Source organism: Ranitomeya imitator, chromosome 9, assembly GCF_032444005.1.
Source record: "Ranitomeya imitator isolate aRanImi1 chromosome 9, aRanImi1.pri, whole genome shotgun sequence".
Taxonomy (NCBI): Eukaryota; Metazoa; Chordata; class Amphibia; order Anura; family Dendrobatidae; genus Ranitomeya; species Ranitomeya imitator.
Genome location: NC_091290.1, coordinates 34,621,980 through 34,648,986, shown reverse-complemented (window position 1 = coordinate 34,648,986; position 27,007 = coordinate 34,621,980). Strand labels below are relative to the sequence as shown.

General features: G+C 44.2%; 1 protein-coding gene across 2 annotated transcripts in view; it reads right to left on the bottom strand.

Annotated features, from left to right (window-relative positions):
- The window catches only part of SPTBN2 (spectrin beta, non-erythrocytic 2), a 151,616-nt gene that overhangs the window by 68,223 nt on the left and 56,386 nt on the right, over window positions 1-27,007 (bottom strand). The window contains exon 1 of one of the 2 annotated variants that reach the window (XM_069739882.1): window positions 8,528-9,648. The exons of the other annotated variant lie outside the window; for it this stretch is intronic. Coding sequence (XP_069595983.1) covers window positions 8,528-8,654 — 127 coding nt within the window. The 5' untranslated portion in view covers window positions 8,655-9,648. Of the gene's footprint in view, window positions 1-8,527; window positions 9,649-27,007 lie in introns of those variants that run through there. 2 annotated transcript variants of the gene reach the window in all.

The following is a 27,007-nucleotide window of genomic DNA, read 5'->3' as shown; positions in this document are numbered from 1 at the left end:
CTCTTCTTGGGTTAGATTGGTGACCCTTAATATAGGGTTTTCATTGTTTCTTGGGATTTCACCTAGCATTTCATTTTCCACCGTGAATACCGTGGAGAAGAAGGTGTTTAATATGTTAGCTTTTTCCTCGTCATCTACAACCATTCTTTCCTCACTATTTTTTAAGGGGCCTACATTTTCAGTTTTTATTCTTTTACTATTGATATAGTTGAAGAACAGTTTGGGATTAGTTTTACTCTCCTTAGCAATGTGCTTCTCTGTTTCCTTTTTGGCAGCTTTAATTAGTTTTTTTAGATAAAGTATTTTTCTCCCTATAGTTTTTTAGAGCTTCAATGGTGCCATCCTGCTTTAGTAGTGCAAATGCTTTCTTTTTACTGTTAATTGCCTGTCTTACTTCTTTGTTTAGCCACATTGGGTTTTTCCTATTTCTAGTCCTTTTATTCCCACAAGGTATAAACCGCTTACACTGCCTATTTAGGATGTTCTTAAACATTTCCCATTTATTATCTGTATTCTCATTTCTGAGGATATTGTCCCAGTCTACCAGATTAAGGGCATCTCTAAGCTGTTCAAACTTTGCCTTCCTAAAGTTCAATGTTTTTGTGACTCCCTGACAAGTCCCCCTAGTGAAAGACAGGTGAAACTGTACAATATTGTGGTCGCTATTTCCTAAATGCCCAACCACCTGCAGATTTGTTATTCTGTCAGGTCTATTAGATAGTATTAGGTCTGCTCCGATCAGCCAGAGAGAACCTGGTAATATATCCCCTATCCTGCCCAGTACTCCGATCAGCCAGTGAGAACCTGGTAATATATCCCTATCCTGCCCGGTACTCCGATCAGCCAGAGACAACTTGGTAATATAACCCTATCCTGCCCGGTACTCCGATCAGCCAGTCACCGCTCAACACAGGACAGTTTTCGCCACGAAAGTGGAGCAGTAAATATAGGGAGATAGAGATTCTAAATCTGTAAACCAGCCCTTTCTCCTATGTAAAAATATCAAAAGACTGTAGCAGCATAAAAAAAACAAAAGCAAAAAAGCCATAGCAAAAATATTAACAAATAAAACAAAAAAAACAAAACATTATGTTTAGTATTTTTTTTTTCTTATTGACAGAGTCATGTGTAAAGTAGCAGAAACTCTTAAAGCAACACTCCGCCTCTCAATCTGACTATTAATGCCCCACAATAAGTACAGTCACAATACCCGATGCCCTCTGCTCTGCAGCTTTCGTCTCCCTCTGTCAGTTCACCAGTTCATCCTCCTCTTCTCCAAAACCAAAGCCACAGAGGAATGGGGAACGCTTTGGAAATTCCAAACCATGCCTCCATTGCCTTCTCTTGACCTTGTGGTGGATAAAGCACCGTAGTCACCATCACTGATCTATCCCACACCAATGGAAAGGCAGAGGAAGCATGGTTCCGACATTCCACAGCGCAGACATTGCTTCCCCTTTTGGTCATTTTGGAGAAGGGGAACACAGACCACTGAACAGACATAGGGAGCGGCAATGTTTATTGGGTTGGTTGACAGGAGTTCTTCAGCAGGATTGCATGGCTCTATTGCTTCCTGAGGGGTTGCACACTATTTTGATTGACAGTTCGGGCTGGTAGCACGCTCATGGCACAATATGTGTGTTTTCCAATGCTACAAGTTGAGGCAGCTTTGCCGTTGGAAAAATTGGGGAAGTGCAGGGGACTGAAGCGACCAAGCCAGCTGCAGAGCAGCACTATCAAGCTCTATAACAATGGGTTTGTAAGCGCTGCACTCCTTGCTAGGAGGCCAGCCACCACTGATAAGTTACCAGCGATGTCTGCAGACTATGCAACAAGCAATAATCTATTGAATCCTTCGATCCTTGAGAAAGAATAGGATTTTTAAATAAGTACCAAGTTGCACAGTTGCTTATTTTTACAAACCCTTTGGAATTTTAACCATTGATGATGACAACCATTTAAAGACTGGAGACACAAAAGTAGATTTAAGTGGAATTTTTGGAGCCAAAACTAGACTTGCATGTAAAAGGAGAGAACTCTAAAAAAAGAAGGACCGCCGACGCTTTAACTTCTTGTTACATCCACTTCTAACTTTCTGACCAAGCAGTCAGATGTCTTCATTGTTCCAGGAGCGCCAGGTATTCTTGTCAACGGTCCAAGTCAATGCAGTAGGTAACCGTGCTCAGAGCCTCCCAAGCCCCGGGCAACCTCAAGGGGATTCAGGCTATCCTCTATCACAGCAGAAAGTAATACAGACAGGGAGACCTGACAATAAATAAGATCCAACACCGAGGTGGAGGTGGAGCGCAGTCATCATTTTCCAACTGTTCTCTGAGATGAACGAGTGTGAAATCCCTGTATCAAAGGATAATTATACACTGCAGATGAATAGCGCTCAGGAACAAAGTCACAAAGAGTCCAAAAAGCACTGACGTAATATGGCTGAATGGCAGAAACGTATCAAAGGGCTTCACGAGGCAACGAGGAGCCGAAGGATGCCTCCTACGAGAAGCCGGGGCTGCGGCGGCCTTAACGTGTACAATTAATACACCGGTAACCTGCACAAGAGAGACCGGCAGGACAACGGATGTGACAATTACAGAAATTGGGTGGCTTTCTGAATGGACTGATACTTATGTGACTTTATGTAGTCCCACGCTGGAGGCAAAATATTTACTGTAATTGTATACAGGGACAAAGCTAATGAGTGGCATGGACGTACAGATCAGGTGTGATCTTCCAGGCAGAACGGTAACGTCAATTACATCAGTGTTCTACCTGAATATAAACATGCGAGCTGGGGTTGGGCGAGCACGCATGTTTACTTTAGCAGAGAAGCTCATCTCACAACATTAGAGTGGCAGCATATCTCCAGATCCAGTAGACTTTTAGGATCCAAACTTTTCCCTAGAGCATCTAAAGAGGCATACTAGAAAAACTTGTGAGATCCATAAAGCTAGCCATACATGAGATGTAAATCAGTAGAACTCACCGATTTCGGTGCAAGTAGGCAACCAATGTGCATGGGAAGCAGGGGCGGACATATCATTGGTGCAACCTGTGCAGATGCACAGGGACCTGAGAGGTAAGGGGACCACTACCACCTCCAAAGCAGGTGGAATTGTGCATTATGATGAGCTATAGGGTCCATATATTTTTACTGCACAGGCTCCAATTTCTGTGCGTCCGCTGTTATGAAAGGCAATTCAGTATCACAATGGAGATGGAGGTCAGAGCACATACAGTGATCTGACAATAACCCAAAATAATAGAACGAGCTCTGAGACGTGGGAACTCTGCAGACCGCAATCCCTGATCCTCTCCAAACACAACTAGAGGCAGCTGTGGATTGCGCCTAACGCTCCCTATGCAACTCGGCACAGCCTGAGAAACTAACTAGCCTGAAGATAGAAAAAATAAGCCTACCTTGCCTCAGAGAAATACCCCAAAGGAAAAGGCAGCCCCCCACATATAATGACTGTGAGTAAGATGAAAAGACAAACGTAGGAATGAAATAGATTCAGCAAAGTGAGGCCCGATATTCTAGACAGAACGAAGATAGGAAAGATAACTTTGCGGTCTACACAAAACCCTAAAGAAAACCACGCAAAGGGGCAAAAAGACCCTCCGTACCGAACTAACGGCACGGAGGTACACCCTTTGCGTCCCAGAGCTTCCAGCAAAACAAATAGACAAGCTGGACAGAAAAAAATAGCAACAAATAGCAAAGAAGCACTTAGCTATGCAGAGCAGCAGGCCACAGGAATGATCAAGAGAAACACAAGTCCAACACTGGAACATTGACAGGAAGCATGAATCAAAGCATTAGGTGGGGTTAAGTAGAGAAGCACCTAACGACCTCACCAGATCACCTGAGGGAGGAAACTCAGAAGCAGCAGTACCAGTTTCCTCCACAAGCGGAAGCTCCCAGAGAGAATCAGCCGAAGTACCACTTGTGACCACAGGAGGGAGCTCTGCCACAGAATTCACAACAGTCCGCCACTGATGGTGAGCCTCGAGTTCTTGCAGAAGACTGGGGTTAGCTAAGAGTTGGCACTTGGATCTTAAGAGTTTGGCCAACAGCAATCTAATGCGTCACCTTTCTCCTATGTCCTTGAAGATAGAAAGATCATGATAGGGGCCACCTTCAGAATTGGGGGGGGAGGGGGGGGGGTGTCTCTGATTTCATATGTATGATCAGTGTTCAGCTGCTCAAGGACAGCAGGATTTACTTTGCAGACTTTACCATGATAACAGGAGAATAAGAAGTGCAATCTTTACGACCAAAGATATTGGCAGAAATGGGCTCTGATCTAATGTGCATGGGGGCAGCTGAATTGTTCCAAAAGAGAAGGCAATGAGGGAAAGAAGGATGAGGCATGTTAGATTTATGATGGATCACACATGGACCAAAAATGGATCCAGCACATGTATATTAGCGACATATTCCACTGTAAGCCTATACATAGGGATACATGGCGGTCTATAATCTGAGGTATACATGATGGGAGCAGAGTCATTTATATATAACTAGATGGCAGCCCGATTCTAAAGAATCGGGAGTCTAGAATCCATATATACTTTATTTATTCAAATGTAAGAATAATACAATTAATAAATAATAGTAAGAAAGAACAAAAATAATAGGCAGTATATGGAGAAAACACCAAACAAAAGTTCAAAATTGGTGTGAAAATGTCACTGAACCACTTCACAACTAAATATATATAGTTTTGGTAAATGGTATTATCATTTTTTTGACGAAATTCGGCAGGAGCTTGAAGAGCAACGTCACTGGGCCCGCCTCCACGCAGTAGAAACTTGCTGTGAGGTAAAAATTCAAAAATCACACCAAAATGGCGGGCGGAGTGTGTCACAGTACGGCACGTTTCTGATTGGTCGCTCGCAGCAGGCGGCAACCAATCAGACACTGGACACTGTTGACGTCACTTAGCTCCGGACATTAGCTCCGGACATTAGCTCCGGACATTAGCTCCGGACATTAGCTCCGGACAGGAAGTTGGCACAAATTGCAGGAAGTAGTATTCTAGGCAATTATATATTAGATATGAATAAAGTCCTGGGGGTCATCAGGGATGGGGGCAGGAGGTCCTTGGTCATACAAGGACACATCATTAAACCACCAATGACATTGAAATACAATCAATCTTTAAGATGTCCATCAGCAGTTAGACAAGTGGGCAAAGCGGCCTCTGCCGAGCACCCGATAACAGGAGCCCAGGGGGTGCGGGACGCAGGTAGTGAGGGAGGCAAGCCTGATGTGTCACTGCCCGGTGACTTCGGCATTTTACAGATCACCACATCCCCATGATGGGTGCAGTTGGCTTCAGCGTGGAATGTGATAAATATCTGTAATCACAGATCTGGGTGTTGAGGACGATTGCTTTACACACCCATATCCATAAAATAGCAGCTACGGACGGGCTGCACAGGCTGATTCACATTTCCATTTTTCAGCTCCACTTTAGGTGAATTTACAAATCTATCAGGTTTACATCATTTTACTGGACAAAAACAAAACACTTCCAAAAAGAAAAGCAGTGTTTCCTGAAGTGGATTCAGTTTGAAAAACAAATTGGAATTATCCACCCCCCAAAAAAAATTCTATGTGAACCTACCCTATTAAAGGGAACCTGTCACCCCCAAAATCGAAGGTGAGTTAAGCCCACCGGCATCAGGGGCTTATCTACAGCATTCTGTAGATAAGCCCCCATGTAACCTGAAAGATGAGAAAAAGAGGTTCGATTCTACTCACCCAAGGACCTCTCTGACCTTTCCCAACGCCTGCGCACTGCAGTACTTTGCTCTGCCCTCAACAGGACAGACAAAGTACGCCTGCGCCAGAGCGTGAAGACAAGAAGAGGACGTCATTGTAAGAAGATGGGAGGCCCGGACTGCGACGCATATCAGACCGGACCGCAGCGGGACCGCCCCTGGGTGAGTATAATATAACCTTTTTCTCATCTTTCAGGATACATCGGGGGCTTATCTACAGCATTACAGAATACTGTAGATAAGCCCCTGATGCCGATGGGCTTAGCTCACCTTCGATTTTGGGGGTGATGCGCCCTCTGCTGGATGAACTCATATGAACTCGAGCCTGGGAACTTTTAAGAATATTTTCCCACGCTCGAGTTCATATGAGGACATCCAGCAGAGGGCGCATCACCGGGACTCGAGGTAACTACAGGTCATTCCCCTGCATTCCATTCATTCACCAAGTTTTACGGTCAGGAGCACAGCTGCATTAGCAGAGCTCCTGGGTGTAAAATGATTTAACCCCTTCAGATGGATTTACAGCGTGGGACAAGACTAACGACGGAAGCTATGGAATATTGTTGTTTGTTTTTTTTAACTTTGTTTCAGGTGACAGGGGTCTTCAGGTGGATTAAGAGTATAATAAACTATTAAAACACCAGGTGTCTATTTCATTAAAATACTTTTTAATAATGTGTGTGTTTTATTAACCATTTCATACCATTGGACTAATAATGGATAGGTGTCATAATTGACGCCTCTCCATTATTAACCTGGCTTAATGTCACCTTACAATAGCAAGGTGACATTAACCCTTCATTACCCCATATCCCACCGCTACACGGGAATGGGAAGAGAGAGGCCAAGTGCCAGAATAGGCGCATCTTACAGATGTGCCTTTTCTGGGGTGGCTGGGGGCAGATGTTTTTAGCAGGAGGGGGGAGGAGGGGCAATGACCATGGTCCCTCTCCAGGCTATTAATATCTGCCCTCAGTCACTGGCTTTACCACTCTGGCGGAGAAAATTGCGCGGGAGCCCACGCCAGTTTTTTCAGCGATTTAACCCTTTATTTTACCAGCTAGAGCGCCCAAATTTTGCACATACACACTACTAACATTAGTAGTGGGGAATATGCACAAAAAAAGAGGGATATGAGATGGTTTACTGTATGTAAACCATGTCTCATATCATGTCGGGTTTGGGAAGGAGATAGGAAAAGCCGGCAATTACCGGCTTTTCTGCTATCTAGCGATGTATGTATGTATGTATGTATGTATGTATGTATGTATGTATGTATGTATGTATGTATGTATGTATGTATGTATGTATGTATGATATATGTTTTAACGAATATTTGAGCCCATGGATCCATTGTATGTCCGTTTTGCAAGCCGGAGAGAAAATCTCGCTGTACAGATGCCATACGGAGGATGACATGTGCAATATAGGCTGACACACCCTGCCTACGGATGACATACAGATCACTATTTTGGGGACTTTTCTGCGTATTACGGCCGTAAATAACGGACCATATTTTCGAACACCTAGTGTGACGCCGGCCTTTGAAGGCAAAACCTGGAGAGGAACAATCAGAGAAAAAGTATAATAGAAACACGTCACCACTTCTGTATGTATCACCCACTCCTGGTTTTGGATTACAAATTCTGATATAAAATACTGATCGTGTGAACGCGGCCTAAAGACATTTCACGTCCATTAGACTCGGGATCCCATACGATCACATCGTCTCTGTAAGGCGCTGCGGCCATGCCCCGATTTGCCCTGTTGCAGTATGGACCCGCCTAGTAACATTTTGGGACCCATGATCATACAATCTGACATTTTGGGGGATTCCTTTTAAACAAGGAAAAACTGAGGTGATGGAAAAGATTGGCAGGACTGTGGGAGCCTCCTCCTGTCTGCCGCCATCTCTCCCATTTAGTAGGTCCAGAGTGATGTCATCGTAGTGACATCATTTGTACATGGGAGGGCTGGGGCGGCCAATGATGGCAGTATGGCCAGGATACATGAGCAGAGGAAGGGGACGCTGCCGCCTGGCCACCCCGCCATCTCTCCCCCAGACAGATGCCACCCCTCCATCTCTCCCCCTGACAAATGCCACCCTGCCGCCTGGCCACCCCGCCATCTTTCCCCCAGACAGATGCCACCCCGCCACCTGGCCACCCCGCCATCTCTCCCCCGGACAGATGCCACCCTGCCGCCTGGCCACCCCGCCATCTTTCCCCCAGACAGATGCCACCCTGCCGCCTGGCCACCCCACCATCTCTCCCCCGGACAGATGCCACCCCTCCATCTCTCCCCCTGACAGATGCCACCCCTCCATCTCTCCCCCTGACAGATGCCACCCTGCCGCCTGGCCACCCCGCCATCTTTCCCCCAGACAGATGCCACCCTGCCGCCTGGCCACCCCGCCACCCCTCCCCCGGACAGATGCCACCCCGCCACCTCTCCCCCGGACAGATGCCACCCCGCCACCTCTCCCCCGGACAGATGCCACCCCGCCACCTCTCCCCCGGACAGATGCCACCCCGCCACCTCTCCCCCGGACAGATGCCACCCCGCCACCTCTCCCCCGGACAGATGCCACCCCGCCACCTCTCCCCCGGACAGATGCCACCCCGCCACCTCTCCCCCGGACAGATGCAGAGGATGGCACAGCTGGAGAGCAGTGCTGCAGTGTCCAGCAGGGGGCGCAGTGCCGGAAGCCGCCGCCTCACACGTCACTCACCTTGCAGCTGCTTGAACCTTCCCTCCAGCACGTTGGCGTACTGCACCGAGTTGACGAAGGCTGCGGGGGAGAGCAGCGGGGACGAGGGCCGCGGAGCCTCCATGTACCCGGGGTCCACCTGGAACATGGTCCGGGAGCTGTCAGCAACCACACACTACCGCCCGGTCACAGCAGAGCGGCCTCCATGGGGAGAGCGGCGGCGGCGGAAACGCGTGGCCTCAGGTGTCAGTCCGCCGGACCCTCACTGTCACGATATAATCCAGGTAGCGCCGATAGGCAGCGCACAAGTCCCGGGACGGCGGCTCCTGACTGCACCTTTCCCAGTACAGAAACCTTGGGAAGAAAAAAAAAAACTGCCCCCAAAAAATCCGGCTCAAATTTCCGAAATTCCTGAGATTCCTTGTGGTCCGGTCAGCCGCTCCTTCCCGCCGCTCCGCCTGTACCTTGTCCTGTCCCGGGCAGGTTGTATGAAGTCTGTGCGGGGAGGAGACTGCGCGCTGAGGGGCAGGTTGGGCGCAACCACTGAGAAAGGTGTGACGGGGGGAGGAGGTGAGAGGAACAGGAGGTGGTACAGTCCTGCCGAACACTACACAGTGGGCGAGGTGTGTCCCCTCCTGGACGCGCACAACATGTGACCCGTCCAGATGTGCGAGAAATCTCAAGTTCTACTTAATTTCTGCAGAATTTGCAAAACTTCTTAGTCCGCGTTCACACCTAGCGTCGTAAATACTGCACTTTTTCCGTACAGAATCATTTCCAAGAAAAAGCAAAAAAAAACGCTTTGAATCAGCGCCAAAAAAAAGCATCAAACAATGGGGTAAATTAGGCCGTGTTCACATGGAACGTAAACTCTGCATTTTTTTTCCTGCTTCAATTTTCCACCTCAAAAGCCTATAAGAAAAAATACATAAACCGCGCAGGTGAACGGCGTCTTTATGCGCACAGTGGGTTTGAGTTTTCGTTACATCACATTTATTTTGCTTGACTCGTTTTCTATGCAGAAAAGTGTTTTGTTTGTTTTTTTAGTGTTTTTAAATGCTTTTTTTTCTGTCTTTTTGTCTGTTTTTTGCGATGTCATATTTTACACCAAACTTCCGCTTAGCTTTGATAAAACTTTCTTAAAGTCGCCTGTGGATGACTTGAGTTTTTTATTGCATTTCTGCCGTGACACTTTTTTCTGTAGACATTCCTCATCTCATTGAAATCTATGGGAAAATCTGCAGATAAGCGCACATTTCCGGCACGAAAAGTCGACATGTTTCAGATTTCAGAATTTCGGATTCCACTGCGTTAATAAACAGCACAGTGGGAATCGGATTTATAGAAATGTCTACGTTTCGCTGGAACTCCAGTTATTTCCTGACATATTTGGGGCAGTGACCGACGCTCCGTGATTTCAGCTCTGCAGGCCGCTAGGTTGGATGTAACATGAACCAACTGAGATGCAATTGAAGAGGAGACTTTAAGGTTTAATTAAAGGGGTTGAACAAAAATATCATGTGAAACCATTTCTACAAAGCCTCCTCATTTCAGGGGCTCAAAAGTAATTGGACAAATGACCTTTAAATAAAATGTTCATTTTTAATACTTTGTAGAGAATCCTTTGCAGGGAATGACTACCTGATGTCTGGAAGCCATGGTCATCACCATCGCTGAGTTTCCTCCTTTATGATACTTTTCTGCCATTAGGCTACGTTCACATTAGCGTTTTGCGTGTTTGCGTCGGGCGACGCAGAGGCGACACATGCGTCATGCGCCCCTATATTTAACATGGGGGAGGCATGGATATGCGTTGTGCTGCGTTGTGCGACGCATGCGTTTTTTTTGCCGCAAGCGACGGGCGCAGAAAACGCAACAAGTTGCATTTTTCATGCGTCCAAATTTCGGCAAAAAACGACGCATGCGTCGCAAAACGCAGCGTTTTTGCGGGCGTTTTGGTGCGTTTTTATTTGCGTTGTGCGTTGCGTCGCCGACGCAGCGGCGCACAATGCAAATGTGAACGTAGCCTTACTGCAGCTGACTTCAGTTGTTGCTTGTTTGTGGGTCTTTCTGCCTTTTTTGCCTTAATCCTGTGAAATGCTGCTCCATGGGGCTGAGATCTGGTGATGACTCGGCCATTGCAGAATATCCCACTTCTTTGCCTTAACCTCCTGCATTGCTTTCACAGCATATTTTGGGTCATTGTCCACCTGTATGAAAAGCGTCGTCCAATCAACCATGCTGCATTTGGTTGAATCTGAGCAGACAGTATCGCCCCGTACACTTCAGAATTCATCCGGCTGCTTCTGTCTTCAGTCCCATCATCAATAAACACTAGTGACCCAGCGCCATTGGAAGCAATGCATGCCCGCGCCATCACATGGCCTCCACCATGTGTCACAGAGGGTGTGCTGTGCTTTGGATCATGAGCAGTTCCAAGCCTTCTCCATACTTTCTTCCCATCATTCTGGTACAGGTTGATCTTAGTTTTGCTTTTCCAGAACTGGGCGACTTCTTTAGATGTTTTTTTTTTTGGCAAAGTGTAATCTGGCCAATCTTTTTTTAAGGCTGACTAATGGTTTACACCTTGTGGAACCCTCTGTATTTAGTCTCATGAAGTCTCCTCTTTATAGTAGACTAAGATACTGAAACACCTTCCTAGAGAGTGTTCTTGTCTTGGATGAATGTTGTGAAGTGGTTTTTCTTCACCATGGAAAGGATTCTTCCATCATCCACCACTGTTGTCTTCAGTGGACGTCCATTCCTTTTTGAGTTTAAAAGTTTGCCAGTGCGCTCTATTTTTGTAGAATGTACCAAACTATTGATTTGGCCTCTTCTAACATATCTGTCATCTGATGGATTTCTTTTTTTATCCTAATGATGGTCTGTTTCTCTTCCTTTGAGAGCACATTTGGCCGCATGTTGTGGGTTCACAGCAACAGCTTCCAAATGCAAATGTCACTCCTGAAATCAGCTCCAGACCTTTTACCCGTTTAACCGATAACAGATTAACAAGGGAATAGCACATGCAGCCCATTAAAGTACTTTACAAATAATTGTCTAATTACCTTTGGTCCCTTTGAAAAAGTGGCAGCTACGTATTAAAGAGCTGTAATTCCTAAACTCTTACTCCAATTAGGATGTGAATGCCCTCAAATTAAAGCTGAAAGTCTGCACTTTAAGCCCATACTGATTATATAACCTTATCTTGAATATATTTTGGCAACTGCTAAAATGTCAAAACTTGTGTCACTGTCCACATAGTTGTGCATCTACCTGCATAAGATGCTGCATTTTCTGTGACAGTAAATATGCTAAGGAAAGAGAGCACCAAACATTGCGGGAGTTTAGCCTAATAAGGATTTTTTTGATAAATCCACATTTTGCACCAGTTTTATCTGCAGATTCGTAATGGAGACCCTGGGAAGATTGAAAAGTGTAATACTGAGAAAATGCTGCAGATTTTACACACTCCATTAAAATCAATAGAATAAAAGTGCAGAATTTCCACAAAGTACCTAACAGAAATTGACATGCTGGGGATAAAAAAAAAATCCTTTAAACATGGCAAGTTCCGCAACTGCAAAACCTTCAGTGTGTGAATTAAATTTTTTCATGTCTCCTCCGAGTAGCTGGAATTCTCATACACCACAAATCCAGATGGAATATCCGTAGATAATGTTTGGACGTAACTTTACATATTCCTATGAATAAACATACACTGCCATAATTATATCTCTCTCCTCTTCTGTCCCATCTTTTTTTCTTCTCTTTTCTTATCTTCCTTTCTCTTCATCTTTTTACTCCTCTCTTTATCTATATTCTCATCTCTACTCTCTTTTCTTCATCTCTATTCTCTCTACTCTCCATCTCCCTTAATTTTTCTTCTTTAATCTCTCTTTTCTTGTTTCTCTCCTCAGCTTTTCGCTTTTCTCCTCTCCATTTCTCTCTTCTTCTCGGCTCTCTCAGCTCTCTTCATTTATTTTCTCTCCTATCTTCCATTTTTCTTAATTTCTCATCTCTCTTCTCCCTCCATCTCTTTAATTTCTCATCTTTTAATCTTTCTTTTTTTCATCTCCCTCTCTTCTCTTGGTTCTCTTCATTTCTCTTCTTTCCTCCTCTCTTCCCTGTGTCTCCTGTCTTCATCTCTCTTCCCTGTGTCTCCTGTCTTCATCTCTCTTCCCTGTGTCTCCTGTCTTCATCTCTCTTCCCTGTGTCTCCTGTCTTCATCTCTCTTCCGTCTTTCTTCATCTCTCTTCCCTGTGTCTCCTGTCTTCATCTCTCTTCCCTGTGTCTCCTGTCTTCATCTCTCTTCCCTGTGTCTCCTGTCTTCATCTCTCTTCCCTGTGTCTCCTGTCTTCATCTCTCTTCCCTGTGTCTCCTGTCTTCATCTCCCTTCCCTGTGTCTCCTGTCTTCATCTCTCTTCCGTCTTTCTTCATCTCTCTTCCCTGTGTCTCCTGTCTTCATCTCTCTTCCCTGTGTCTCCTGTCTTCATCTCTCTTCCCTGTGTCTCCTGCCTTCATCTCTCTTCCCTGTGTCTCCTGTCTTCATCTCTCTTCCCTGTGTCTCCTGTCTTCATCTCTCTTCCCTGTGTCTCCTGTCTTCATCACTCTTCCCTGTGTCTCCTGTCTTCATCTCTCTTCCCTGTGTCTCCTGTCTTCATCTCTCTTCCCTGTGTCTCCTGTCTTCATCTCTCTTCCCTGTGTCTCCTGTCTTCATCTCTCTTCCCTGTGTCTCCTGTCTTCATCTCTCTTCCGTCTTTCTTCATCTCTCTTCCCTGTGTCTCCTGTCTTCATCTCTCTTCCCTGTGTCTCCTGTCTTCATCTCTCTTCCCTGTGTCTCCTGTCTTCATCTCTCTTCCCTGTGTCTCCTGTCTTCATCTCTCTTCCCTGTGTCTCCTGTCTTCATCTCTCTTCCCTGTGTCTCCTGTCTTCATCTCTCTTCCCTGTGTCTCCTGTCTTCATCACTCTTCCCTGTGTCTCCTGTCTTCATCTCTCTTCCCTGTGTCTCCTGTCTTCATCTCTCTTCCCTGTGTCTCCTGTCTTCATCTCTCTTCCCTGTCTCTCCTGTCTTCATCTCTCTTCCGTCTTTCTTCATCTCTCTTCCCTGTGTCTCCTGTCTTCATATCTCTTCCCTGTGTCTCCTGTCTTCATCTCTCTTCCCTGTGTCTCCTGTCTTCATCTCTCTTCCCTGTGTCTCCTGTCTTCATCTCTCTTCCCTGTGTCTCCTGTCTTCATCTCCCTTCCCTGTGTCTCCTGTCTTCATCTCCCTTCCCTGTGTCTCCTGTCTTCATCTCCCTTCCCTGTGTCTCCTGTCTTCATCTCTCTTCCCTGTGTCTCCTGTCTTCATCACTCTTCCCTGTGTTTCCTGTCTTCATCTCTCTTCCCTGTGTTTCCTGTCTTCATCTCTCTTCCCTGTGTCTCCTGTCTTCATCTCTCTTCCCTGTGTCTCCTGTCTTCATCTCTCTTCCGTCTTTCTTCATCTCTCTTCCTTGTGTCTCCTGTCTTCATCTCTCTTCCCTGTGTCTCCTGTCTTCATCTCTCTTCCGTCTTTCTTCATCTCTCTTCCCTGTGTCTCCTGTCTTCATCTCTCTTCCCTGTGTCTCCTGTCTTCATCTCTCTTCCGTCTTTCTTCATCTCTCTTCCTTGTGTCTCCTGTCTTCATCTCTCTTCCCTGTGTCTCCTGTCTTCATCTCTCTTCCGTCTTTCTTCATCTCTCTTCCCTGTGTCTCCTGTCTTCATCTCTCTTCCCTGTGTCTCCTGTCTTCATCTCTCTTCCCTGTGTCTCCTGTCTTCATCTCTCTTCCCTGTGTCTCCTGACTTCATCTCTCTTCCCTGTGTCTCCTGTCTTCATCTCTCTTCCCTGTCTCTCCTGTCTTCATCTCTCTTCCGTCTTTCTTCATCTTTCTTCCCTGTGTCTCCTGTCTTCATATCTCTTCCCTGTGTCTCCTGTCTTCATCTCTCTTCCCTGTGTCTTCTGTCTTCATCTCTCTTCCCTGTGTCTCCTGTCTTCATCTCTCTTCCCTGTGTCTCCTGTCTTCATCTCCCTTCCCTGTGTCTCCTGTCTTCATCTCTCTTCCCTGTGTCTCCTGTCTTCATCTCTCTTCCCTGTGTCTCCTGTCTTCATCACTCTTCCCTGTGTCTCCTGTCTTCATCTCTCTTCCCTGTGTCTCCTGTCTTCATCTCTCTTCCCTGTGTCTCCTGTCTTCATCTCTCTTCCCTGTCTCTCCTGTCTTCATCTCTCTTCCGTCTTTTTTCATCTCTCTTCCCTGTGTCTCCTGTCTTCATCTCTCTTCCCTGTGTCTCCTGTCTTCATCTCTCTTCCCTGTGTCTCCTGTCTTCATCTCCCTTCCCTGTGTCTCCTGTCTTCATCTCTCTTCCCTGTGTCTCCTGTCTTCATCTCTCTTCCCTGTGTCTCCTGTCTTCATCTCTCTTCCCTGTGTCTCCTGTCTTCATCTCTCTTCCCTGTGTCTCCTGTCTTCATCTCTCTTCCCTGTGTCTCCTGTCTTCATCTCTCTTCCCTGTCTCTCCTGTCTTCATCTCTCTTCCGTCTTTCTTCATCTCTCTTCCCTGTGTCTCCTGTCTTCATCTCCCTTCCCTGTGTCTCCTGTCTTCATCTCTCTTCCCTGTCTCTCCTGTCTTCATCTCTCTTCCATCTTTCTTCATCTCTCTTCCCTGTGTCTCCTGTCTTCATCTCTCTTCCCTGTGTCTCCTGTCTTCATCTCTCTTCCCTGTGTCTCCTGTCTTCATCTCTCTTCCATCTTTCTTCATCTCTCTTCCCCTGTGTCTCCTGTCTTCATCTCTCTTTAGTCGTAATACCCTGAAGTATAGAAATATTGCAGGGTCTTATAAAAGCCGTCGCATGGTCTGGTCGGAATAAAAACCGCTTTATGCCAAAAACTACAAATAGAAGACAAAATTGGTATGGTTATATCCAAAAGTGGAAAAACATTAAAAATAAGATGTACATTTTGCATCACCATAATTGTTCTGATCAACGGGATGAAATTAGCGTAGAAACTACTGAACGGTGAACACTGTAAATACAACCCCCCAAAAAAGTAATTACACAACACCTCACTATTGGCTCTAGGATACTGACAAAATAACATTCTCACATACAGAAACCTGTCCTCCACCAGTCCTCTGTTCTCATGGAAAAGCTCATGACCGCTGCAGCCGATCAGCTGCAGCCTTTACCTTCAATCTGAGCTCACAGTGTTCTCTGCCTTTTCTTTATTTTCATCTTCCCTTCTGGATTTCATGAATTTTGGAAGGAAAAAGCGAACATGATTTGAGCCACAACCAGAAAGTATAAGTTCAGTCTTAAGCCACAATACACATTATATATATTTCTTTGAGATATTCACTGATAGATAGCATTTTATTTTTAAGATTCTCCTGTTAAAGGGCAGATGTTCTTATCTATATACTATGTATCACTTTGTTACTTCCTCCATTGAATAGTTGCTGTAAAATATTGAAACAATTATTATTGTAAACATGTTTTACAGTAAGGCTGTGTGCACACGTTGCGTTTTTTTCGCTGTTTTTCCCGATAAAAACGCTATAAAACCACAAAAAAAAACGCATACAATAAGCATCCCATCATTTAGAATGAATTCTGCATGTTTTGTGCACATGATGCGTTTTTTTCTGCGGAAAAAAACGCATCGTGGTAAAAACCGCGGCATGTACATTAATTTTGCGGGTTTTTTTTTGTGGATTTACCACTACAAAATTGCATTGGGAAGTGTTCGGAAAAAAACGTGGCAAAATCGCGGCAAAAACGCATGCGGTATTCTTGCGGATTTCTTGCAAAAAATGTCCGATTTTTCTCAGGAATTTTCTGCGAGAAATCCTGAACGTGTGCACATAGCCTAAATGTAAACAGAACAAAGAAAAGCTGCATTACCCTGGCTGTGTGGCCCAAACATGGTGTGACCAGACATTTCCCCATCCCCCATTGCAGCCAGACCCCCAAAACAGTAACTCCAGCTCACACCTCATCCCACATCCACAAACAAACAGACCTTTCCCCCTGCAATTGTTGAGCAATTTACCAAGTCTGGGACAATCCTGCACAAACAGGGGGTGAGGGGCTGTGCTGTCCTTGTGTTTTAGCTGCTTCCCTGCCAAACAGCATAGATTTTGCTTTTGCCAAAACTGCGCTGAGTTTTGCAATGGTTGGAATGGGAGTAAGGGACATTTATGACCCCTGATAGTCATTACTGTCATTTCTATCTTACATAGCTGAGTGTTTGCATTTGACAAGCCTACAACCTGCAGTAACCACCGATCCACCAAACCGCTGCACGACCAGCTCTACCCTCGCCTACTGTATCCTCACCCATCCCTTGTAGATTGCGAGCCACCGCGGGCAGGGTCCTCTCTCCTCCTGTACCAGTTATGAGTGACTTGTATTGTTTAAGATTATTGTACTTGTTTTTATTATGTATACCCCTCCCCACATGTAAAGCGCCATGGAATAAATGGCGCAATAACAATAAATAATAATAATAATTTGATGATTTTGCTGCAATAAACGACCTCCCGATCGATACATATTTGCTAAATATTGGCTTCTTTATATAACACCGTGCGTCAGATGCGCATGCAACGATCAGTAATAGTTCTTTCAGTACAATGTTCTCGGCAGCACATGCCATGTTTACACAAGACGATGTGCTGCCGAGAACAATGACCTTTTGGGCAAACCAAATGATCATTTCACCCGACAAATTAGCGTTTTGCTCTTTTATTAAGTGATCAGCAGCCATTTAGGGTTCAAGATGATCAGTAAATTAATGTTCCTAGAAACCTGCTGCAGAAATTGACCTTTACATGCTGCAAAAATGTTCAGTTTGTGCTCATAAAACATTAACCTCTTAATGCTGTGTTTGGAAGGGACTCGGGAGCTGAACTCGCTCCACACTCGGTGGATGCCTGATATGTTACACAGCCGGCATTTTTGTCTAACAGCAGGAGCTGGAGCTGAGAACTGATTGCTGCTGTTAACCATTTATATGCTGCTGGCAAATTGGCAATCTCTGACAGAGGTGATTAAATGGAGCTGTTGCCAATGCCCTCGCCCATCAGCCTGGAGACTGTGATTTTCGTTATGTACTGTTTACATTTGATAGCGATATTTTGGGTATCAGGCAGCATTGTTTTTAAATAAAGTGATTAGTAATTTGCATATTGCTGACTTATTATCCAATGAGATCCAGTTGTCTAAAAGTATAGGGACCGTGCACGTATTTCTTATCCAGGTCCTCATATTACACCCTCATATGACACGTCCTATGCCGATGTCTGCTGACTTGACCTTACTCCAAGTTCTCTGAGCTTTGTCCTTGGGTTCCTTCAGCATTTTATTTAACAAGTATGAAAATAGCAATAACCTGACACATCCGGCTTTGCCTTGAATATTTCTGGAAATGTGGAGTATGGGTCAGGGTAATGCCTTTGTAATATTTTACATACCAGTCATAGTTTCAGCAGGATTTTCAGGCTTTACTTTACATTTTGTATTTGTTTTAGGAGACAATGGTGTCTGAAGGCGAGTGTTGTCACTCAATAACCCATTACATAGTATGTAAACATTGCTTGTATTAACTAATTACCACTGCAAGCCCAAGAATACGCCGTTCACACCACTGCTTCAAATAAAGCAGAATTTATGAATTGTATCTGCTATAACCATCTACCTAGCAAATGCTTCTAGGTGACTATTTTACATTTTTAACATTTACCAAGAATTCCTTGATAAGGATCCTAGTTCTCATTAGTTTTTCCCCCCCGCATTGATCCTTACAGTGTCTATGAAGAATAGGAGAATAAAGGGAGGATGGCCCAGGGGGGCGACTACACTCCCCAAATGCACGAACTGTGGGAGCATCTTACGGTCAATGGGGAATGCACTGTGGGAGCATCTTATATTGATATTGTTATTTTCCAGAATTTTCTCTAAAAAGTAGAATGTTTTGTGAAATGTTTTTTTTTCCTGCTTTAGGGTATGTGCACACGACATCTATTTTTATTTCTGTTCTGTAAAGTGCCAGAAATTGCACTAAATAAATGCTAAAAGCGATGAACAGATGCAGTGTAAAAAATGACCCGCTTTTCATATGTTCAGTCTTTTGAGCTTCTTTTATCAGCTTCGTGTTTGTAAACACGCGAGGTTCCGCTTATAAAAAAAAACTCAGAGGTTTGGGGTTCGCCAGAGTTTAAAAGATAATGGGTGTACATGTCCTCAAGAGTCTGCTTGGGTCTGCTTTTTTGATAAACACTGGAACTTTAAGAGGGGAAAGACTTAAAAGGAATCAAACGATATTAACCTGCCGATATGGGGCTAGCCTGACGGTTAATAGCGTTACAATGCTGCCCTGCTGCTGTAGTGAAAGTGTGGCTGCAGGGAGAAAATGATCTTTATTCCTCCCAGCAGCCGCCGACTTTCAGTCACAGAGGCGTGTCAGGAGCGGCTACAGTCACCACTCATTACAAAATGGGTTATAAGCAGACCCCGACTCTTTGACTTAACTGAAGGCTTTGCAGCACATCTGTCTACAGCGAACTGTCAAATAAAGTTCCAGGGCATGCTTACGGTGCTGTGAGCGATGACAATAGCAGTGCCACTATGACTGAAAGCTGGCAGCTCCCGAAAGGAAATTAGTTCATTTTCTCCCTGTAACTGGTCTTTCAATAATAGGGCCGGGGAGCACTGTAATTGTCACACTGCTGCAATGCAGGTAGGTGTAAGCTCCACTAGATGGCAATAGAGTGAAAGCAGGACTGCACCTAAACAGAGCTAGCCTGCAGTGCAGCAGTGAGGCTACCACAGGTGGCAGCAGACTAGTCAAACAAGCCAGGTCAAATCCAAGACTGTAGCGCAATACCAAAGGAATAAGCAAACTCACGGTCAGAGACAAACCAGGGAGTTAGTAACGGTCAGGAGCGGATAATCCAAAAGACAGAAGCAGGTCAGGATACAAGTCCGAGTCAAAACCAGGGAGTCAGCACACTAAAGGGAAACACTGAGTCAAGACGGGAATAGGGGAAAACAGAGACACGGGTTCAGACAACAAGCGCAGCAGGCAAATCGGAGCAATCGGAGTCAGCTACAGCAGCCCTAGGCAAAAACTATAACTGACATCGATAAATAGCCAACCTGAACCCAGACAGAGGCTGAAAAAGGTTAACTCTTGACATGACCAGACAGGGAAAACAGGACTCAAAATACAGTCTGGATCATGACAGTAGTGCTATTAACCTGCAGATTAAGCCTGGGGACATGGCAAGTTCCCTTTAAGCTGTTCTTACCGATTTATTCACCTGTTGCTCCAGCGCTGAGTCTCCCGCTTCCTGTTGGTCTTCAGTTTATCTTTCCAATTACTGTCCTCAGCAATATGCTACCCAAGACTGCTGAGGCCATTGATTGTCTGCAGCAGTAAAGTGGAATATATGGAACACAATCATTGCAGCCTAGTAAACAGAAGACTGACGGAAGGGCAAGAGATTTGGTGCTGGATCGACAGGGTAATAAATTGGTAACTTTATTAACTTTCCTGTCAATGGACACATTTATCATAACTTTGAAAACCCCTTTAAAACACTTTATATAAAAGATCTCTAGGCTTTTTTTGTGAACACAGAGGTGGACATATCATTGATGCAATGTGTGCAGCTGCACAGGGGCCCGAGAGGTTAGGGGGGCCACTTTCACCTTTAAATCAGCAAGCAGGTCTTGTCACAGACACAAAGAGGGTCCCATATAATGTTTTTACACAAAGGCAATTTGTTGTCTGTGTCTGCCATTGCCCTATGTCTATGGCTAAGCTTTTAGCTATGACTCCATTTATCCAGATTCAGTAAAAAGTGGCTGCTGCATTCCCTGCCTCTGCTTTTATATGGGCTATAGTGTCCCTCCTGATTGCCTGTGTTATACCTAGTGCTGTAATATGTGGGAGGCATTATCGGAGAGTCTGCCCTGCGGCACCTGTGGTTATGAGCCCTCTCTTCTGCAGGCGTGGACATGTCATTGGTGCAACCTGTGCAGCCACATAGGGGCCCAAGAAGTAAGGGGCCACCACTAACTCCAAAGCAGGTGGAATTGTGCATTATGAGGACTGCAAAGGGCCTATATACTGTTCTTTTGTCTGTGTCCGCCAGCGATCTTCTGCATTGTCTTAAATAGCGGCAACCGTTTTTGGCAAGTTGTTTCGAATTCGCCGGGGTCAAATATTCGCTCATCTTTAATATAAACCTTAGGAACACTTTATCATGCGATACCAAATATTGTTTTTTTTGTTTTTTTTTTCCAAGTGGCTACCCAGGAGGGCTTTGCTTTGAGACTGTTGTGACGACCTAAACCTACACAAGTCCAGAAATGGAAAGATGTTTAATGAGGATTATATTCTTATGATTAGAAGGTTTTAATGTCCTAAGCTGCCCCAGGAAATATTCCAGTTATTTCGGGTATTAATTAGCTTTATAAGAAGATTTCGGCAGAACGCGCTGTGTCAGATGACAGAATCCAGAACGAACCTCTCTCTGCTCCATTATGAAATGCTTACTGTTATCAAATTAGCACAATATGTTGCGTGCTGTCACGGTATAAAACACCTGCTTATTACATTGTTCCCAGATTTTTCTCGGGAAGAGAACGAATTAGCAGAGCTAAGAATATCATGCACGGCTAATAATCCAAGGGTATCATCACTGAATAAAGCTGGAATTCAGACTCTTTGTCATTACTGATCTTAGGAAAGTGGAATTGAATAATTGTCTTTTTTTTCAGTGTCACAGGATTACCGCGATAGAGAGGAGCCAGAAGACCGCAGATGTTGCTAGGTTTTGAGTGTCTGATAATTCCCTTTCTTCTCCTACTTTGGTATTACCCCATCCTCTACTCCTCGATGTTTACCTCTGTTGTTTATGTGTGAATATTTGTATGACTGGTACTTTCCTTTATCCCTGTTCATATTACCTTGTTAGTCCAGTTGGTGTATTACGGTACACTACTACTCCCCTCTTCCCTGGGTGGGGGAAGGGTACAAACTGAGGGCGGATTCAGGAGCTAAGGCAAGGTACGTGGCCCCGGCATCTTCACCATCAGAAGTAATCCAGGGAACAGGGTGAGCTTCCCTAGCGTTAGGGACAGGCAAAGAGCCCCTTGTCTTGGGACCCCCAACAGTCGTGGTGTCCAGATTCTTGAATGTCACAGATATTACTAGAATCAATCTATAGATATGAGATAACTTACTGATCATGGCGCCGGCTGCTGTAAACCTAAACATGAGTATCCTTGTGCAGGTGAAAAATTGACGCTGCTGCCGGAACACTCTTTGCAGGGGAGAAGAGGACTTGGTTGCTCGAAATAGGTGATAAATAATTTTTTTGTGCTGGATAGCATGAAAGTGAAATTATTACTTTTGATGGAGGCATCTTTTTTGCATCAATAAAAAGGGGGCATTATTATTAGGTTGGGGCACAATGCTTGCACTGGTAACCCATGCTATGCCACTGCCATTGGAAGTCCAACCGCTCAGCCCCTTCTTGAACGGAGCAGAGGTGCACATGCTCAATCTCAGCTTTATTCATTGTCTATGGGACTGCCAGAAATACCCAAACACTGGAGTTCGCTTTCTCCAGATGTCCCATAGACAATACATAACCCTAAACACTTCAAAGACCCTTCAAATCTGATATGGAAAACATAAAAACAACGCAAAGAATAAGCATTTCCTGAAGCAGTGATCACTAGAAAATTCGATGTTTTGGCTGCCATTGGTGTGGATGTACCCCAATGGGCTGTAAAAGAAGTTGAAGGAGTAGTCTAAAGTTTGAAAGTTATTCCCTATCCATGGAATAAGGAATAATTTCTCGATCGCTGGGGATCCAACGATCTCAAGAACAATCCCATGTGAATGGGGTGGAGGTTGGTTGATCATGTGCACTGCCACTCCATTTATTTTCGGGAGAGTTCTTAAAGGGAACCTGTCACCCCCCCAGGCATTTTTAACTAAAAGAGCCACCTTGTGCAGCACTAATGCATTATGTCAAGGTGGCTCTTTTAGTTCGGCTCCCTGTAAATGCTGAAATAATCGCTTTTATAATGTGCCCCTCATACCTGAATTTGACAGGGGGGCATGTCTTTTCCCCCATGACACAAACGCCTCCCAGCCGTCACTCAGGACCTCTGGGCGCCACCTCCATTTCCTTCCTGATCGTCCCCGGCACTTGTGCTGTAAGTTTGAAGGGCAGCGCAAACTGCGCATGCCCCCAAAAAAACATACAGCGCAGGCACCGGGGATGTTCAGGAAGGAAATGGAGGCAGCGCACGGAGGCCCTGAGTGACGGCTGGGTGGTTTTTGTGTCAGGGGGGAAAAGACATGCCCCCCTGACAAATTCAGGTATGAGGGGCACATTATAAAAGCGATTATTTCAGCATTTACAGGGAGCCGAACTAAAAGAGCCACCTTGACATAATGCATTAGTGCTGCACAAGGTGGCTCTTTTAGTTAAAAATGCCTGGGGGGGTGACAAGGTTCCCTTTAAGACCATCCGATCGCAGGACTTGACTATCTCCGGTGATCCTATTAAAAATGAATGGAGCGGTAATGCGCAGGATCCAGCACCAATCAAACAGGAACATTTTCTCAGGATCAGTGGGGGTCCCATGGAAAGGATTTGAGAATACCACTTTAAGTAGAAGTAATCACCAACATTCAAAGATTTTTCTGTATTTTCATGACTATGAAAATTGTACATTCACACTGAAGGCATCAAAACTATGAATTAACACACGTGGAATTATATACTTAACAAAAAAGTGTGAAACAACTGAAAATATGTCTTATATTCTAGGTTCTTCAAAGTAGCCACCTTTTGCTTTGCACACTCTTGGCATTCTCTTGATAAGCTTCAAGAGGTAGTCACCGGGAATGGTTTTCACTTCACAGGTGTGCCCTGTCAGGTTTAATAAATGGGATTTCTTGCCTTATAAATGGGGTTGGGACCATCAGTTGTGTTGTGCAGAAGTCTGGTGGATACACAGCTGATAGTCCTACTGAATAGACTGTTAGAATTTCTATTATGGCAAGAAAAATGTAGCTAAGTAAAGAAAAACGAGTGGCCATCATTACTTTAAGAAATTAAGGTCAGTCAATCTGAAAAATTGGGAAAACTTTGAAAGGAAGACCAAGAGTCACCTCTGCTTCTGAGGATAAGTTTATCTGAGTCACCAGCCTCAGAAATCGCAGGTTAACAGCAGCTCAGATTAGAGACCAGGTCAATGCCACACAGAGTTCTAGCAGCAGACACATCTCTACAACAACTGTTAAGAGGAGACTTTGTGCAGCAGGCCTTCATGGTAAAATAGCTGCTAGGAAACCACTGCTAAGGACAGGCAACAAGCAGAAGAGACTTGTTTGGGCTAAAAAACACAAGGAATGGACAATAGACCAGTGGAAATCTGTGCTTTGGTCTGATGAGTCCAAATTTGAGATCTTTGGTTCCAACCACCGTGTCTTTGTGCGACGCAGAAAAGGTGAACGGATGGACTCTACATGCCTGGTTCCCACCGTGAAGCATGGAGGAGGAGGTGTGATGGTGTGGGGGTGCTTTGCTGGTGACACTGTTGGGCATTTATTCAAAATTGAAGGCATACTGAACCAGCATGGCTACCACAGCATCTTGCAGCTGCATGCTATTCCATCCGGTTTGCGCTTAGTTGGACCATCATTTATTTTTCAACAGGACAATGACCCCAAACACACCAGGCTGTGTAAGGGCTATTTGACCAAGAAGGAGAGTGATGGGGTGCTACACCAGATGACCTGGCCTCCACAGTCACCAGACCTTGTTGGAAGACCATTTCCGGTGACTACCTCTTGAAGCTCATCAAGAGAATGCCAAGAGTGTGCAAAGCAGTCATCAAAGCAAAATGTGGCTACTTTGAAGGACCTAGAATATAAGACATAACAAAAAGTGTGAAACAACTGAAATTAAGTATATAATTCCACATGTGTTAATTCATAGTTTTGATGCCTTCAGTGTGAATGTGCAATTTTCATAGTCATGAAAATACAGAAAAATCTTTAAATGAGAAGGTGTGTCCAAACTTTTGGTCTATACTGTATATACACAGGGTGGACAGAAAATTATAACATTTATTTTGATTTATATATAAAATTATATTTGCTAACAAGCATAACATTGACAATTACATTTTATTCTGAACAATGATACAAAAGCCCTTAAATTTTTATCAACGCAGGTGCTCAAACTTTTCCATCACCATTTGCACAGCTTTGAAGTCTGCCTCTTACGCTTCGACAAACATTTTTGCACAAGTCTCTTTGGGTATTCATTTCTTGAAATGCATCTCTTATGTAATATTTCAAATCACTGACACTTTTTGGTTTTCGACTATAAACTTTGTCCTTGAGTACTCCCCAAAGAAAAAAATCAATTGGGGTTAAGTCTGATTAACGTGCCGGCCAATCAAGTGGGCCTCTTCGGCCAATCCATTTACCCTATTACACATACTGTCCACCTACTTTTGGACCACCCTGTATATATATATATATATATATACATATATATATATATATATTTGAATTGGTATGAAAATTGCTCAGACTTTGCCTTTTTCTAGGTTCTGCTGAAAATAGCCATATGTGAAGAAGCCTGTATCAGGGGAGTCGCTACATCAGCAGAAAATCCTCTGAAAATGAATACTGGTATTAAAACATAGTTTATTTTTGAGCTTCTGAACTTTTCTACTAATATGTCATATTTTTGGAGCAGAATCTAGTACGCACCCGGGATTAGACAACAGGAAATCAAAAAGAAACAATTTTTTTCGATTTAACTAAATATTACCAATGGTCTAAGGAAGTTGAAGGGTTAATTTCTAAGGTACTTTTTTCTCATTTTTTGGTGTTTTGGGGTACAGGGAGTTAAGTAGGGATTCATGCAGTATCTATAGTCTAGAGATTATATTGAGGACGTTAAAGGCGTCGCCCACTTTGTATATTAAAAGAAGGGATAAGGGGGATGTAACCTACTGACATATGGGGGAATTTATAATTGCTCTACACCAGTTTTATGGAGCAGAAAATGTCACAAATTATAAAGTTATGGCAAATTTATGCCCTAACTAAGAATGTTCCCCATTCTGCCGATCGGTGGCGTGTCCCAGTGGTTGGACCCCCACCGATCAACAAGTTATCGCCTATCTTTTGGATCATTCACACGTCTGATTTTTTTTCCACTGATCGCGTGATGTTCGGGAAATATCAGAGACCTGTCAAATTTTGATCTGAATGTTGAATCAAACTCCGGCAATTGATGTCAAGGAATCCATAAAAAAATGGGACTCCACTCGGATGACATCCAAATGTGGTCAGATTTTCACGGACCGTCAGAATGGAGATGGATTTTTAATTCTTCACGTATGAGAAAATCAGATAACACTTGTATCACACTCCGATCAGAATAATTGGTCTGATTTTCTCATACGTGAAAAAAATCGGACCGTGAATGAGGCATTTGACACACAGAGTTTTAGCAAGTTTTATTTACTTGCTTAAAAGTGTGTTTTAGTATGAAAAGTCTGGTAACTTGCTTTCAGATACAGTGCTATTGTTCTGCCTGTTGCTAAAAAATACATTTCTAAACATCCAACTTCTCAACCTTCTCTTGCTTTGCAATGCAAATAAAATCTTTTTTAAACTAATTTGCATTCACTGAAAACTTGTTTGAACCATGGAGCAAACCTAGAAAAATATGTTTCTGCCTCTTTGGGAAAAGGGTAAAATGATCAAACTAAATGCAGTCTTTTCAAGAGGGATTTCTAGTGAATGAGATACCTGAAATCTCAGGCTGCTTATTTTTTCCTTGCGGATTTGAACTATCGGAGCATTTTTTCAAATTTGCAGTGTTTCAATTCCGTCAGCGTTTTGCAGCATTTTTTCTCCCATTGAAATTAATACAAAAAAAAGCATCAAAACCGCATAAAAGCGAACATTTTATGCAGCGTTTTTCTGACAACACTATAGCTTTTACTGCAGAAAAATGTGCTTCAAATACCCAATGTGTGCGCATACTCTAACTTGTCAACCACTCTAACTTGTCAACCACTCTTTAGCAGCATTCTGCCAGCACTAAAGGTGCTGGTTTTCCATTCCATTGATTCCTAGCATACATTGTGACTGTATTTGTCCTATGGCTTACCTATCCAGAGCTTAAAGCGAACCCGTCACTCGATTCATGCTGCCCAAATGAATCAGAGCCCAATTGTACTCGAATATCGTTTAGGCCAGTCCTCCCCTCTTGTTGGCAGATGATGGTGCCTCATTTTTGAGATCCCAGATATGGGACACGCATTTACTAGACGTTTATGATATATCCTGTGGATATGCAAAAAATGCTAGAAATGGGAATGCCCCTTAAAGGGGTTTTCTGGTTTGGGAAAACCTCTGATTTTTTTTTTTG